This window comes from Lagenorhynchus albirostris, chromosome 13 (genome assembly GCF_949774975.1).
Source record: "Lagenorhynchus albirostris chromosome 13, mLagAlb1.1, whole genome shotgun sequence".
In the NCBI taxonomy this organism is placed as follows: Eukaryota; Metazoa; Chordata; class Mammalia; order Artiodactyla; family Delphinidae; genus Lagenorhynchus; species Lagenorhynchus albirostris.
In genome coordinates this window covers 64,539,109-64,556,284 of record NC_083107.1, presented here as the reverse complement: position 1 = coordinate 64,556,284, position 17,176 = coordinate 64,539,109, and the positions used below count along the sequence as shown (strand labels likewise).

General features: G+C 41.0%; 1 protein-coding gene across 1 annotated transcript in view; it reads right to left on the bottom strand.

Moving 5' to 3' along the window:
* Positions 1-381: 381 nt before the first annotated feature.
* Positions 382-17,176, bottom strand: part of SRD5A2 (steroid 5 alpha-reductase 2) — a 53,560-nt gene continuing 36,765 nt past the window's right edge. Inside the window, exons 2-5 of the mRNA XM_060169643.1 lie at positions 10,109-10,272; positions 5,801-5,902; positions 3,269-3,419; positions 382-514 (exon numbers count right to left, since the gene is read on the bottom strand). Coding sequence (XP_060025626.1) covers positions 448-514; positions 3,269-3,419; positions 5,801-5,902; positions 10,109-10,272 — 484 coding nt within the window. The 3' untranslated portion in view covers positions 382-447. The remainder of the gene's footprint in view (positions 515-3,268; positions 3,420-5,800; positions 5,903-10,108; positions 10,273-17,176) is intronic.

The window sequence follows — 17,176 nt, the reverse complement described above, 5'->3', positions numbered from 1 at the left end:
AAAAAAGGGCCTTGTTGAAGCTTCAGTAGGAGATCTGGACAGGGAGGATGGGAGGAAACACTAAGGGGGCCCATGCAGAATCCTCAGGCCAGCTGCCAGAACACCAGAGGCCTCCTATTACATATACACGATGGGACTTTAAAAAGTTATAGGTTCAGGGCTTCCCTGGTGGTGCAGTGGTTGAGAGTCCGCCTGCCGATGCAGGGGACGCGGGTTCGTGCCCCGGTCTGGGAGGATCCCACATGCCGCGGAGCGGCTGGGCCCGTGAGCCATGGCCGCTGAGCCTGCGCGTCCGGAGCCTGTGTTCTGCAACGGGAGAGGCCACAACGGTGAGACGCCCGCATACCGCAAAAAAAAAAAAAAAAAAAAAAAAAAAGTTATAGGTTCAGCAGCTTGATGGTTTTCAAAAGGATTGTGGGAGCTTTGTTCCCTTTTTATTTGGTTTCTTTAAAAGATGACTGGAATGAGGGCTTTCCGAGACTTGGGGTAGTCCTCAAACATCTTGAGGTAGAATCTAAAAGACAAGAGAGGAATAATTATAAATACAACCAAGCAGTGGTCAATGACTGAGGTTTGATCTGTTTGGAATCCCTGTTACAAACCAGCCTGCAGTTGTTCAGGGTCTGACTCTTCCAGATGGCCATCTATTTATCTTCTTTCTCCCTCCTGCATCCTATCTCTTGTAGATGTTGAAGCTTCTCATGTTGAGAAATAAAAAGTAATAGCCAGAGGACAGCAGTGGTGGCTGTACAATATGATGAGTGTACCTGATGCCACTGGATTATACACTTAAAATTGTTAAAATGGTAGATTTTGTTATGTATATTTTACCCAATAAAAAATACATCATAGCCAGAAAGAAGTACTCAGTGGATTCAACTGAGAAATACAGGGAACCAGAGACCCCAAAGAGCATAGGCAACGTTAACCCTAGAGAACTGGTCATGTTCCCAGGAAAAATATCCCTTCGTGAGGCCTGGGAAACGCCAAAAAAATGTTACCTTGTATTATAGGTTGAATTGTGTTCCCCCCAAATATATGCTGAAGTTCTAACCCCCAGTTCCTGAGAATGTGACCTTATTTTGGAAATAGGGTCACTGCAAATATAATTTATTAAGATGAGGTCATACTGGAGCAGGGTGGGCCCTTAATCCAATATGACTGGTGTCCTCATGAGAAGGGGAAGAAGAGACACAGAGACACACACACATGGGAGAAGGCCACGTGAAGACAGAGGCAGGGATTAGAGTGAGGCCGCTATAAGCCATGAACACCAAAGACTGCCGGCCACTGCCAGAAGCTAGGAAAAGACAAGGAAGGATTCTTCCCTCGAGCCTCCAGAGAGAGCATGGCCCTGCCCACACCTTGATTTCAGACTTCTGCCTTCAGAACTGTGAGAGAATAAATTTCTGTTCTTTAAGCCACTCGGTTTGTGGTCATCTATTTCGGCAGCCCAGGGAGACTAATACATCTTGTAAAAAGGCTTTCCCTTTAAGTGACCAGGCTGTTCTCTTACCTAGTTGAAGCTGGCAGCTCTCAAGTTATAATTAAGATGATACACTCTGTTCAAGTACCATAGTTTGAACTGAGGGACAAATAGTATTAATATGTCACAGGAGGTGGCTGGTTTTCCGTGCTGTGATCTGGGGTCTGCTGAGCTGCCTCTCACAAACTGCAGTAAGCCCTGTGAAAAGATGCCCTCCGCCCTTCCCTCTGAAGCAGGCTGCCATAATAGGACAGGGCCTCAGTTTGGATTCTGCTGTTGTACTAGCTAGAACCCTCTGGTGGGATTGCTATCCCTCCCTGACCAAGCCCAGTGCAGGCCACCCTTCTCAGGGCCCCTCCAACTGCTGGCTGATGCCCTGTCCTCTCCCCTGCCCCTCTGACTCTGGTGGGCAACAGGCCTACCTGAATGGGGGAGAACTATTACACTGACCCCCTTCCAGGCTGGGGACCCTCCGGCGCCCTTCCCCACCAAGCAAAGGAGGGGGTAAGAATAGATCATGAGGAGTTGCTGTTTCATTCATTTCTCACAGGTCTCTGCATAAATTCCACTCCAAGGAAAAGAACACATTCTTATTTAAACCTTCAAAACTTTGAAATTCATCATTAGCGGGACTAAAACACCTATGCAGGAGTATAAGGGGTTCCTTCAGGGTCCTGGTTCCAAGCCCGTTCTCTCTTTGGGCATCCATCCCCTCTGTCACCAGTAACCACAGGCTTTCTCTTTCCTCCAGCCCCATTTCAGCAAAGGGATCTGACTTTACAGCCTGATAGCAACTTAGTATGTAACCCTTTCCCTTCCAGTGATACTTTTCCTTAACTCTTTTATCCCCACCCCATCCCAGGCTCAGGGATTGGGAGGGAGGGAGGGAGGAGTTAGTAAAGCTTTAGGCTAGACCTACAGGGGAATGGGTCTAAACCCCTGCAATTCCCAGCATTCCCCAACAGATGGCACAGTCCTGAAACTGCACCACACAAGTACATAATTGTTGACCCTATCTTCCCAGGAAGCCAGCAATAACATTGGTAATGATTTATGGAGGGTGGAGGTAGAGGAAGGAGGAGAGTACCAAAATAAGCCCTGGTATTACACAGATTCCAAGAAAATAATCCTAGAGTTTCCAGGGCTCTGTGATTACCTGAACAGTTAGCACCAAACCTAGAATTAAAAATAGTAGGCACACTAGGTACAGGGCTAGTACTTTTCCCCAGCGGTTATCCATCCTGGCTGTACCTCAGAATTACCTGTGAAGCTTTGGAAAGTGCAACCTGGGCTCCCACCTATGGAACACACTTGGAGAGATGTGGCAGAAGTGAATTGAAGCACGGAAATGGAATCTACGTCTTGTACCTCCTCTTACCTGTAGCCCACTGCCAAACAGCAGCCATTGCCAGATAAGCCTGATAGGAGGGCACAGAGCCGGGGTCAACTAACTCATGTGGACACCGAGTGCTTCTCTCTGGGAAGCCTTCTTCAACAAGGGGGCATGTGGCTTCCCAAGTCACTTTGGTGCTCCTATCTACCTGGGTTTGGTTTTGCTCATAGGAAGAAAAAAAATTGTTACTGTTACTGTCATCCAGCTAAATTTCAACTTCAGTGAAAATCCAAAAGGTCAGAATTCATCCGTCTGGATAATTGTATCAACCTTACCTTGTAAAAAAAAAAAAAATCTCTTCCGTGTCTATATCTGACTCCGTGTGTTAATAAAACCCTATTTGGAGAAGAAAGCTACATGGATGCTGCCACCTTATTTGAAAAGTTTACCTATGGTGGTGAAAAGCTCGCAGCCCAAGGAAACAAAGTGAGAAAAATGCAAATGCAAGTGCTGGGAGGGACCAAGTGGCCAGGGCATAGCCGATCCATTCAATGATCTCGCCAAGGAAATTGGCTCCAGAAACGTACGTGAACAAGCCACCTGCGTGCAGAAGAATCAACAAGTCAATCATCAGTCCTAGATCAGTGCTGCATTAAAACCCCTGTGCTTTGTTCCAAAATACATAAGGGAACCTAGGATGAATGTGGGGCTGGAGACTGCCTTCAGAGTAATGGGAGTTTGGTGGAATCCTCTTGGGGAGAAGGGAAAACAGCATCAGCATCCTGTAGCCCTCAGAACATCTGGGAATGTTCTGAGGAGTGGCCCCAACTGCTGGATGGGCTCCATCTAAATCTCCAACAACTGCTGGGCTACTGGCTCTGGACAGGACAAGGATGAGGTGCAGGAGGTTGGGGATGGTTTTGTTCTATTAAGCAACATTTCCAGCTACTACTCACTTTCTCACTCCTTCCCTGGACACCCACACAGCACGTCCACCATATACAAGTTAAAAGAACACACCACGTGAAAACAATAACAACCTGAACTGATGTGAGAATTAGTCAGATTCTCCTCTGGCATTTGCCCTCCCACTTCTGCAAAGCAGTACACTCGTTCGAGTTTAAAGTACAGAGTGGGAGCTGCAAGGGTTTTGCCCTACTGGAGGCTGGTGAAGTCTGTTTCTATTGATTTTAAAGATTTCCTTTTCTATCCAACCTCTATTTCTGACCTCAAAACTGTATCTAGAAATTAACACATTTATAATGTTAGGAAATATATCTACACTCAATATTTCTGCCCCACACTAAACTGGGAAAGTTCCACCCCAAACAATTTTTTCTTTCCATACTTATACAAAGAATATTTTGTTTTTAAGTCATTATCTAACATAACTTAACAGTTGGAGACTAACCTTGGCAATTTCACTTTTAAGAGCTTTCTCTGCTCTTCTCTATTTGTCTAGTTACTGAATGAAGACTTAAAAAATCAAAGCCCCTTAAAGCTATCTTCCTGAAGGATGATATTGCATCAGCAGTTCCTGACCTGTAACTCCCCAGGAGTTAACACTGGCCTACTGCAAAGGGTCTATAAATAGTCTGTGAATATAGCAAATGGTGTATCTCAACCTACAGTATTATTTTTGTTTGATGTAGGTACTGAAAGGATGTTAGCAACATTCAAATTCATTTAAGTGTTACCGAATTCAAAGTAGCTTTGTCATTATTTTTTTAATCAGTGGATATTAGTCTGTGCCAACATCACGTCGTAATTCAGTAATTTTTAAATGTAAATAAAGAGCTGTATTTACATCAAAAAGGGTGAGAGCCATTGACCTACACAAATACCCACCTAAAGATGTTGAAGGATGACTTGGACGAATTCACTCCCACCTGCTTATACTTGTCAACCTCACAGCTTGGTTACTTGGGAACAGTTAGGACTTCAAATATTCTGTACCTTTATCCCTGAAAATGCACTTGTACTTGTTAGACTTCCCATCCTAATTTTTGATTAAGTAAATATGGTTCCCTACACCTTTTAGAACACACGAGTGGCAGGAAATAAACAAATACTACCCCCTGACTACTCACTAGGTAAGTCTAGTGAGACTTATTGAAGAGGACCAATTTGTTGGTCATGCATGATTAGGCTTCATTTGCTAACCTAGGATCGACACTCCGTACATATGATTGTTAATTTTTTGTGTCAAGTTGACTGGCCATGGGGTGCCCAGATACTTGGTTGACCATTATTTCTGGGTGTGCCCGTGAGGGTGTTTCTGGATAAGATTAACATTTGAATCAACAGACTGAGTAAAGCAGATTGTCCTCCCCAGGGGTGATGGGCATCCAATCCACTGGAGGCCTGAATAGAACAAAAAACAGGGCAAGGGAGAATTCACGCTCTGTTTTTGAGCTGGGACATTGGTCTTCTCCTGCATTAGGACTGGAACTTACACGGAAGCTCTCCCAGTTCTCAGGCCTTGGGACTCAGACTGGAAATTGCACTGCCTACTCTCTGTGGGCTCCACCTTGTACATGGAAGATCATGGGATTTCTCAGCCTCCATAGTCATGTGAGCCAATTCCTCATAATAAATCTCTTTATTTATCAATGTCTAAATCTATATTCTATTGGTTCTGTTTCTCTGGAGAACCCCAGTACAGCACATAATAATCTTACCTACTGCAACTAAGAGGCAGCCTACTTTCACCCTACCCCAAACACCTCCCTCCCCCCACCTGCAGGGTATTGTGATCATGAACCTTCCTGGGGGCTCTTCTCTTGAACTTCCAGGTTCAGATGAGGACTGCAAATGTGCTGTGGGATAGGATGGGATGTGGAGGAGAAGTCAGGGACATATTGGGATATATTGTGTCATCTGGGCCCTCTCTGCCCCCTGTCCCTTTGTTACTCATAGTGTAATTCCTGAGACAGGCTCTCAAGGAGGAGTGGGAATCTGGAGGGCAGGGGAGACATTACCTTGTGGAATCCTATAGATGATTTCTCCAGGCTTCCTGAGCTGGCGCAATATATAGTCACTATGAATGTTGATTCCCATTCCCAAAATAAATAAGAAGACACCTTGGCAAAGAAGAGAGGGAGAAGTTAAGAATATATCCTGTTTTTGGTGTTTTTCTCACAATCTAAAGTTTTTGTTGTTGCTGTTGTTTTTCTAAAAATGAAGGGAAGGGCATTTGACTTCGAATTTTAAGAATGAAACTAAGGCAAAAAAGGGGGGGAGGGGCAACTAACCCTGGTCCTAAATTTGAATGAAGGGTCTGTGCTGTTTCATAAACCAAAGGGCTGAAAATGCACAGTGTCATGTGATAGAGGCAAGCGGGAAAGGAGAGAGGGAGGCCCTACCATCATGCAATACTTAAATAAGTAAATAAACAAATAAATGAATGAATAAATAGCAAGCTTTCAGCCCATTCACAGATAATCAAAACATGGTCGGCAAACTCAACAGCCATCTCTAATCCCTTCTCCTTTGCCACCCCCACTACAGAGGCTGAGAGACGGTCTTGTGACCTAGTTCTGCCAAGAGGATGTAAAGGGAAGTCTTCTGGAGGTTTCCTTGGAAATCTTTTGCTTTTCTGATAAAGGGGGCTAAATGGGACCAGTGTCTCTATGGCCTCCCTCTTCCTTTGTTGCCAGATGCGATGCCTTGAGCTACAGGAAATGTCTTGCAACCATGACGTGACTGTGATGAGGACTAGAAGTAAATATTCTCACAACAGTGGAGCAGAAAGTGCCTGGGATCTTAATGACACCAGCAAGCAGCTGAAGGAATGCAGAAGCCACCTACCTTTGGACAATCTTGTTATGTAGGAAATATAAATTCTTAATTATTTCACTAAGAGTTGGGTTTCTGTGACTTATTGCTGAGAGCACTACTGATTGATATACCCACGCTCATGGAAGTAATTGGAGAGCTTGGCACCTAGCAAACTGTTTTCCACCACGGCCAGTTCACACACACACTCCCTTTCCCCATTCACAGGTACGGAAAGGGCCCTGGTCTGAGATGAGGAGAGCTGGGGTCAGGGATGCTATGTATTACGTCCCAATGGGCCCAGAATCACTCACTGTTCCACACAGACGCCCAACCCCAGCTCTCAGCCAAGTGTATTTGTGCTGATCAAAATACATCAGGCAGGGGACTTCCCTGGTGGCGCAGTGGTTAAGAATCTGCCTGCTAGTGCAGGGGACATGGGTTCGATCCCTGGTCCGGGAAGATCCAACATGCCGCGGAGCAACTAAGCCCGCGAGCCACAACTACTGAGCCCGCTCACCACACTACTGAAGCCTGTGTGCCCCAGAGCCCATGTGCCGCAACTACTGAGCCCACACGCTGCAACTACTGAAGCCTGCGCACCTAGAGCCCATGCTCTGCAACAAGATAAGCCAGCACAATGAGAAGCCTGTGCACTGCAACTAAGAGTAGCCCCCGTTTGCCACAACTAGAGAAAGCACACACGCAGCAACGAAGACCCAACGCAGCCAAAAATAAAAATATAATAAAATAAATTAAAAAAAAACAAAATACATCAGGCAAGAACAGTTGAATTAAAAACAGTCACATCTACTCTCACCTCATTTGCTATGATATGAAATAATGATTGTTAATGTTGTCTTGTCAAAAGATTATTAGCCTGGAAGAAAGGAAACCTGGGAAGGGACACCAGTGGAGGGAGGACAAGGGGGTGGGAGAGGGAGGGGAGATAGCATGCACAGCAGTGGAAAAGCAGGCACCTTAGATTCGATGTCTGTGTGTCCTTGGACAAGTCACTTAACCTCTCTCAGCCTCACTTTTCTTATCTGTAAAATGTAGATTCCAACAGTACCTATCTTAAAAGGATGGTATGAGACTCATTCATGTGTTGATTCTTTCATTCATTTATTCAGATAACATGTGTTGAGGTCTTACTATGTACCAAGCACTGTCCTAAACACCAGGGATATAGTAGTGAGAAAAACAGTCAAGGTGTCTGTTCTCATAGAGCTTACATTTCAGTGGAGAAACACAGAAATGAATTAAAATAATGAAAAATTTTAAATCACATAATATCACTACAAAGCAGAAAATCAAAGTAGGATAAGGAGATAAAAAAGAATGAACTGGGGTGGGGAGGAAGTATCTCTACTTTAGATGAGGTCAATAGGGAAAGCTTTTCTGAAGATCTGGCATCTGTCCTATGATTTGAATAATGAGAATACAAAGATCTGAGGAAGAGCATTCTGGTAGAGGGACTAACAGATGCAAAGGTCCTGAGGCTAGTATAGGTTTAGCATGTCTAAGAAACAGAAGGAAGGTGCTACAGTTAATGCTTTAAGATAGATGGTGGGGGGGGCGGGGTGGTGGTGGTAATGAGGAGATGAGAAGAGGATGGAACTTTCAAAATCCCATCAAGCTCTACAGGATATGGTGAGGAGTGTGGATTTTTAACTGCAACAGGAAGCCGATGGCAGGTTTTAAGCAGGGGAGAATAGGATCTGATGTCAGTTTATTATCATTACAAAAGAAGTATATATGTTTTGTGGAAGATGAAATGCTAATTAGCAGAAATAAGAAAACCAAGACACTTTGTTCCTACCACCCAAGAACTACCACCATTAAACACTTTGGTGCATGTCCTTCCAGATCTTCATCTTAGGCATATTCCAATTTCCTCCAATGTCCCCAGAATACCACTTCTAGCTGGTTCGTGTAAACCAAAGTCCAATATAGGACCACACCCGACATCTGGTCATTACATCCTTTAAGGCCATTTTCATCTAGCCCAGACCCCTGTCTTTTTTTTTTTTTTTTAGGACACTGACTTCTTAAAAAGACCAGACAGTGGTCCCTCAGAAAGCCCCCCTTTCTAGATAAGACTGGCTTACTTCCTCACGGTGGCATCTAACTTATTTTATTCTTTGTATTTCCTGTAAACTGGCATAAATCATTTTCTTGTGTGGTTATGGGACCAGTTTAATAACTATACAGTTAGGTACATTTATTTATCTGTTCTCAGTGTTGAGCAACTTTCATTTGGATTTTTAATTAAGTTATGAAGTTTCACGATTCAAAGGACAAAACTGTATTAAAAGAAAATTTCTGCCCACCATCCCATTCTCTTTACCCCAAACCCTACAGATACCCTTTTTAAAAACAGTTTCTCTTTTAGCAGTCCAATAGTTCCTCCTCCAATTTTTTACACAAACAGCAGCACACTATACACACTGTGCACACTTTATGTTTATTTAACCTCATGCTCTAGGGATGTCTCCAGACGAGCACAGAGACAGTCCTTGCTTTTGTTCTGCTTTGTTTTTGTGGCCCAGAATACTCCACTGGGTACAGGTACCAGCATTCATACAACTAATCCTCCGGCCATTCGTGTGTTCAAATGTTCCCTCTGACCGCTGTGTGGAGAAGGAGCTACTGAGGGTCAGGACTGGAAGTAGGATGTTTAGCTTGAAGGTTACTGTGGCAGTCCAGGCAAGAGGTCATCCTGGCTCAGACCAGGATGAAGTTAGTGCAGTCATGGAGAGCTGAGCTCAGTCGGCACATGTTTTAGAACTAGAGGCAGCTGTACTAAGCTGATGGAGGGAATGTGATATGTGATGTAAGGAGAGGGATTAAGGATAATCTCTGCCTTTTTCCTTTGAGCCAAAAGAATGTACAAACAGTTGAACCTTTACTTTAGTAAAGAACTTTAGCTCCTCTTGCAGATAATGAAAAACATTCAATGGTCAGTGTTTTCTACTATTTTGGATAGGTGGTCAGGAAAAGTCTCTCTGAGGAGGTGTGAATTAATGGAGACCTAAATAAAGGGAGGGAGCAAGCTCCCCGAGTATACAGGGACTGAGCATTCTACACAGAGGGTGCAGTCTGTACGACAGCTCTGGAGCAGGACAAACTTGAGTATTCCAGGTCCAGCAGGAAAGCCACTGAGGCTACAGCACAGTGAGATGGATGGAGATAGGAAATGAAGTCAGGAAATGGGGCAGGCCAAGAACATTTGGGTTTCATAAGCAGTGGTAAGAAATTTGTATTTTATCCTGAGAGTAACAGAAATGCATTGGAGGGTTCTGAGATGGGTAATGACACGATGTTTTTCAAAGATCTCTCAGGCTGCTATACAGAGAAAAGACCAGGGTGGAGGCGGTCGCGGGGTGGGGGTGGGGGGAATGGAATCCTTGGAAGGTTATTGCAGTAGGATAGGGAGAGGTAATGGTGATTTAGCCTGTGGGAAGGGGTGTTAACTGGGGTATGGGTGAGAAGTAGTCAGATTCACTTACCCAAGCTAAACCGTATGTCTGTGTACCACTCAGCAGGGTATTCAGCACAGTAAACCAGATAGTAGCCTTGGAGGAGTCCATTTCCCATGCAGAAGACAAAGCCTCTGAAAAGGAATACAACTGGAAACGGCCTCCCTCTAGTGAGCAGTGAGTAAACAAATGTCCTAGGGTATATGGGGGAGAAAGGTCAGGATCCATTGTTAAAAAAAAAAAAAATCAATCACTGAGATGAAGCAACAGGCAATCACATCAAACCCATTTTTAAAAACCATTTCCCTTAAATGTATGCAATGAAAGGACATTATTATCTGGTTCTAGAGCAATCATTTAGGCTATTATTTGTCTTGTTTCATTAAAATGCACAGTAGCCACCATGCATTTCAAGCCACAACTGCCTTGAAAGGTAAATTTCATCCTTATAAATTTAGTTAATAAATTCAATCCTATAAACACAGGACTGGAGATCAGCTTTACATGGATCTAGAAGTGAAATCCAGATTATACTGGAAGAAAGATAAAGCCAGGCTTATCCCATGTAGCAGTGGAATGGAACTGTGATAGGAGTCGTTCAGACATATGTGGCTTTCCATATGTCTCTCTAATATGATTTAATTACTGATATTGTAGCATTCCCTAGAAGGTGGGCTGCAGAACCCCTTGAGAAAAGTGAGAGATTCCTTTAAATGCTAGGATCTATGAATCTAGAGGAATCTAGGAAGACGTTAAAAAATATAAATAATGTCAAAATTAAAATTTGCCCAAGATATAATGCTAAATACTAGACAGCAAACTATGTCCTGTTTTTGATTTTTCTTCTTTTATGGTGCAATATAACCATCATACAGGAAAGTTCATAAACCTAAGTGAATAGTTTAATGAATTACTATCAAATAAACACCCATAATGTCACTAACCCAAGTCAAGAAACGGAATATTGCCATCACCCGGAAGCCTCCTATGGGTCCCTCCTGTTCACAGTGCCACCATTACCCCAGAGGTCACCACCATCCTGATTCCTGTAATAATCATTTCCTTTTGCTTCTTTACAATTTTACCTCATTTGTATGCATCCCTAAAAACATAGTTTATTTTGCTCATATTTAATTCCATATGAAAGGAAACTCATCATGTTTCTAAGACTCAAGCATGTTCTTGTGGATGGCTATAGTTCATTTATTTTCATTGTTGTATATTATTGTCATGTATGAATATACCACATGTGCTTATCTATTTTACTTTGATGAATATTTGAGTTCCTTCCATAGTGTTTTACTTACTCAAAGATAATTTTCCCAACCCACACACAAATGGTCACCTTATTTTTGATAAAGGAGGCAAGAATATACAGTGGAGAAAAGACAGCCTCTTCAGTAAGTGGTGCTGAGAAAACTTGACAGCTACATGTAAAAGAATGCAATTAGCACACTCCCTAACACCACACACAAAAATAAACTCAAAGTGGATTAAAGACCTAAATGTAAGGCCAGACACTATCGAATTCTTAGAGGAAAACATAGGCAGAACACTCTATGACATAAATCACAGCAAGATCCTTTTTGACCCACCTCCTAGAGAAATGGAAATAAAAACAAAAATAAACAAATGGGACCTAATGAAACTTCAAAGCTTTTGCACAGCAAAGGAAACCAAAAGGCAACCCTCAGAATGGGAGAAAATATTTGCAAATGACAATGGATTAATTTCCAAAATTTACAAGCAGCTCATGCAGCTCAATAACAAAAAAACAAACAACCCAATCCAAAAATGGGCAGAAGACCTAAATAGACATTTCTCCAAAGAAGATATACAAACTGCCAACAAACACATGAAAGAATGCACAACATCATTAATCATTAGAGAAATGCAAATCAAAACTACAATGAGATGTCATCTCAGAGCAGTCAGAATGGCCATCATCAAAAAATCTAGAAACAATAAATGATGGAGAGGGTGTGGAGAAAAGGGAACACTCTTGCACTGCTGGTGGGAATGTGAATTGCTTCAGCCACTATGGAGAACAGTATGGAGGTTCCTTAAAAAACTACAAATAGAACTACCATATGACCCAGCAATCCCACTACTGGGCATATACTCTGAGAAAACCATAATTCAAAAAGAGTCATGTACCAAAATGTTTATTGCAGCTCTATTTACAATAGCCCGGAGATGGAAACAACCTAAGTGTCCATCATCGGATGAACGGATAAAGAAGATGTGGCACATATATACAATGGAATATTACTCAGCCATAAACAGAATTGAAATTGAGCTATTTGTAATGAGGTGGATAGACCTAGAGTCTGTCATATAGAGTGAAGTAAGTCAGAAAGAGAAAGACAAATACCATATGCTAACACATATATATGGAATTTAAGGGAAAAAAATGTCATAAAGAACCTAGGGATAAGACAGGAATAAAGACACAGACCTACCAGAGAACGGACTTGAGGATATGGGCAGGGGGATGGGTGAGCTGTGACAAAGCGAGAGAGAGGCATGGACATATATACACTACCAAACGTAAGGTAGATAGCTAGTGGGAAGCAGCCGCATAGCACAGGGAGATCAGCTCAGTGCTTTTTGACCACCTGGAGGGGTGGGATGGGGAGGGTGGGAGGGAGGGAGATGCAAGAGGGAAGAGATATGGGAACATATGTATATGTATAACTGATTCACTTCGTTATAAAGCAGAAACTAACACACCAGTGTAAAGCAATTATACCCCAATAAAGATGTTAAAAAAAAAGAAAAAAAAAGAATGCTCAACATCATTAATCATTAGATAAACAGAAATCCAAACTACAATGAGATATCATCTCACACCAGTTAGAATGGCCATCATCAAAAAATCTACAAACAATAAATGCTGCAGAAGGTGTGGAGAAAAGGGAACCCTCTTGCACTGTTGGTGGGTGGTGCACTGTTGCACTGTAAATTGATACAGCCACTATGGAGGTTCCTTAAAGAGCAAAATATAGAACTACCATATGACCCAGCAATCCCACTACTGGGCATATACCCTGAGAAAACCATAATTCAAAAAGAATCATGTACCAAAATGTTCATTGCAGCTCTATTTACAATAGCCAGGACATGGAAGCAACCTAAGTGCCCATCAGGAGATGAATGGATAAAGAAGATGTGGCACATATATACAATGGAATACTACTCAGCCATAAAAAGAAACAAAATTGAGTTATTTGTAGTAAGGTGGATGGACCTAGAGTCTGCCATACAGAGTGAAGTAAGTCAGAAAGAGAAAAATAAATACCATATGCTAACACACATATATGGAATCTAAGAAAAAAAATGGTCATGGAGAACCTAGTGGCAAGATGGGAATAAAGACATAGATGGACTAGAGAATGGACTTGAGGATACGGGGAGCGGGAAGGGTAAGCTGGGACAAAGTGAGAGAGTGGCATGGACATATATACACTGATAGCTAGTGGGAAGCAGCCACATGGCACAGGGAGATCAGCTCGGTGCTTTGTGACTACCTAGAGGGGTGGGATAGGGAGTGCGGGTGGAGACACAGGAGGGAAGAGATACGGGGACATATGTATATGTATAACTGCTTCACTTTGTTATAAAGCAGAAACTAACACACCATTGTAAAGCAATTATACTACAATAAAGATGTTAAAAAACAAAAGCTAAGGAAGAATATAAACAGGTCATGCAGCTCAGTATTACAAAAACAAACAACCCAATCCAAAAATGGTCAGAAGACCTGAATAGACATTTCTCCAAAGAAGACATACAGATGGCCAAGAGGCATATGAAAAGCTTCTCAACGTCACTAATTATTAGAGTAATTCAAATCAAAATGACTATGAGGTATCACTTCACACCAGTTAGAATGGGGATCATCAGAAAATCTACAAACAACAAATGCTAGAGAGGGTGTGGAGAAAAGGGAACCCTCTTGCACTGTTAGTGGGAATGTAAATTGATACAGCCACTATGGAGAACAGTATAGAGGTTTCCTAGAAAACTAAAAATAGAACTAACATACGACGCAGCAATCCCACTACTCAGCATATACCCAGAGAAAACCATAATTCAAAAAGACATATGCGCCCCAATGTTCATTGCAGCACTCTTTACAATAGCCAGGTCATGGAAACAACCTAAATGCTCATCGACCGACAAATACATAAAGAAGACGTGGTAAATATATACAATGGAATATTACTCAGCCATAAAAAGGAATGAAATTGGGTCATTTGTAGAGATGTGGATGGACCTGAGACTGTCATACAGAGTGAAGTAAGCCAGAAAGAGAAAAATAAATACTGTATGCTAACTCATGTATGTGGAATCCAGAAAAGTGGAACAGTTGAACTTGTTTGCAAGGCAGAAATAAAGACACAGATGTAGAGAACAAATGTATGGACACCAATGCGTAAAGTGGGTATGTGTGGGGGTTTGTGTGGGATGAATTGGAAGTTTGGGATTGACATATATATACTAATATGGATGAAATAGATAACTAATAGGAACATGCTGTGTAAATTAAATAATAAATAAAATTAAATTAAAAAAACAGCTAAGGAGAAAAAAATAGATATATTGGACTTCATCAAAATTAAGAACTTTTGTACAGCAAAGAACATTATTAAGAAAGTAAACTGACAATCTACAGAATGGGAGAAAGTGTTTTCAAAGCAGTATCTGATTATGGGTTTATATCCAGGTATACAAAGAACTACAACACAACAACAAAGACAAACAACTCAATTAAAAGGGCAACGGATTTGAATAGACATTACTCCGAAAAAGATAAACAAATGTTCAATAAGCAAATGAAAGGATGCTCAACATCTTTAGAGATTAGGAAAATGTCAACCAAAACCATAATGATATACCACTTTAAGGCAACTAGGAGGGCTATAATTTAAACAAAAAAGAAAAGAACAAGTGTTGGTGAGGAGAAATTAGAACTACTATACATTGTTGGTGGGAATGTAAAATGGTGTAGCCACTTCAAAAAAAAAAGCCTGACAGTTCCTCATAAAGTTAAACAGAGTTACCATATGACCCAGAAATTCCACTCCTAGGTATCTACCCTAGATAAATGAAAATGTATGTTAATACAAAACTTGTATACAAATGTTCATAGCAGCATTATTCATAGTAGCCAAAAAAATAGAAACAATGTCCATCAACTGATGAATAAACAAAAATGTTACAAATCCATACTGATGGCATATTATTAAACTATAAACCACATGGATGAACCTTGAAAACAGTATGTTAGGTGAAAGAAGCTACATATTTTATGATTCCATTTATATGAAATATGCAGAATAGGCAAGTCCTTAGAGACAGAAAGTAGATTGAAGGTTGGCAGGGGATGGGGAATTAAGGAATGGGGAGTGACTGTTACCAGGTACAGGACTTCTTTTTGGGGTGATGAAAATATTCCGGAATTAGATAGTGGTAATGATTGCACAATTTTTTGGATATACTAAAAACCAGTGAATTGTACATTTAACACGGTGCATTTTATGATATGTGAGTTACATCTCCATTTTGTAGGTTAAGTAAGAAAATTCTGGCAGTGGAGCCCAGAGGTTAAATTGTAGGGCCTCTTCCACTTACCAGATGGATGACCCTGTCACTTAACTTCAGTACGTCTGTTTCTTCCTCTGCTCATTTCATAGCATTGTAAGGATTAAGTGAATTAATATACTCAAAGTGCTTAGAACAGGACAAACAATAAAAGCTGATTAAATATGTTATTTTTGTAAACATTATCTTTATTAGGTTGTTGTTGACATTACTCTTCTATTCAGGTACAGGATGTTCCTTTCCACATATTTGGGTCTTTTTTTGTGCGTCCCTCAGTAGGTTTTAAAGTTTTTTCATATATATTTTGCAGATTTTTAATGTTTAAACCCAAGGGTTTTTTAAAAGGGTTTTAAAAAGGTTTTTTTCTTTTTAAAATTGTGTTACTGTAAATAGGATTTTCCATTTACATCTGTAACTGTTTTACATATACAAGAAGGCCTTTAACATTAATTTTGTTCCCAGCCACATCCTGAACTCCCTTATTATTTATAATACTTTTTCAGTATATTTTCCAGGTCTATCAGCATCTGCAAATAATGTTACATTCCGCTCTTTAAAAAGAATCTGGAAGCATTTGTTCTTTGACCATGCTCTGGAATGACATAAATAGCACCAGAATTACCCATATTTAAATATTTGGTAGAAGCCCTTTGTGAAATCTACCTTGGACTGTATTATTGGGAGGAGGAGTTGTTAATATTATTGATCATATTTCTATTTCTCTCATGGTAATCGGTTTGTTTAAATTATCTATGCCTTCTGGGGCATCCTAATAAATTCTAGAAAATTTATATTTTCATAGAAAATCATGCATGTTATTCAAGTTTTTGAATGCATCTGTAAAAAACTAAGATAGTATTTTATGACAATTTTAAACTTCAGTATATTTGCTTATTACTCCATCACCACAAGGATTCTACATGCTGTCTTTTCATAGCCACAGATGTATGCCTACCCTCTTCTGACCCCTGGTAACCACTAATCTGTTATCCCTTTCCATAGTTTTATCATTTCAAGAATATTATGTAAATGGACTCATACATATGTAACCTCTGAAATCAGCTTTCTTCACTCAGCATATCTCTCTCGAGATTCATCCAAGCCCTAAGACATATTTGTTAGTGAAAAAAGAAAGCTGTAAAATAGTATCTAAAATTTGGCCCCTTTTCATAATCAAGAAAGGGAACTAAGAACATATGTACAGATTTGCTTATTTTTATAAAAGCTTTATTGAGATAAAAATAACACACCTAAAATTCACCCTTTTAAAGTGCACAATTCAGTGTTTTTTAGTATATTCACAAAGCTGTGCAGCCGTCACCACTATCTAATTCCAGAACGTCTTCATTACCACAAAAAGAGGCTCCATACCTAGTGGCAGTCAACCCCAATTTCCCCCACTCCCTAGCCCCTGAAAACCAGCAATCTATTGCTAATATCTGTCTGAAAGGATTAGCCTGTTCTGAATATTTCATATAAATGGAATTATAA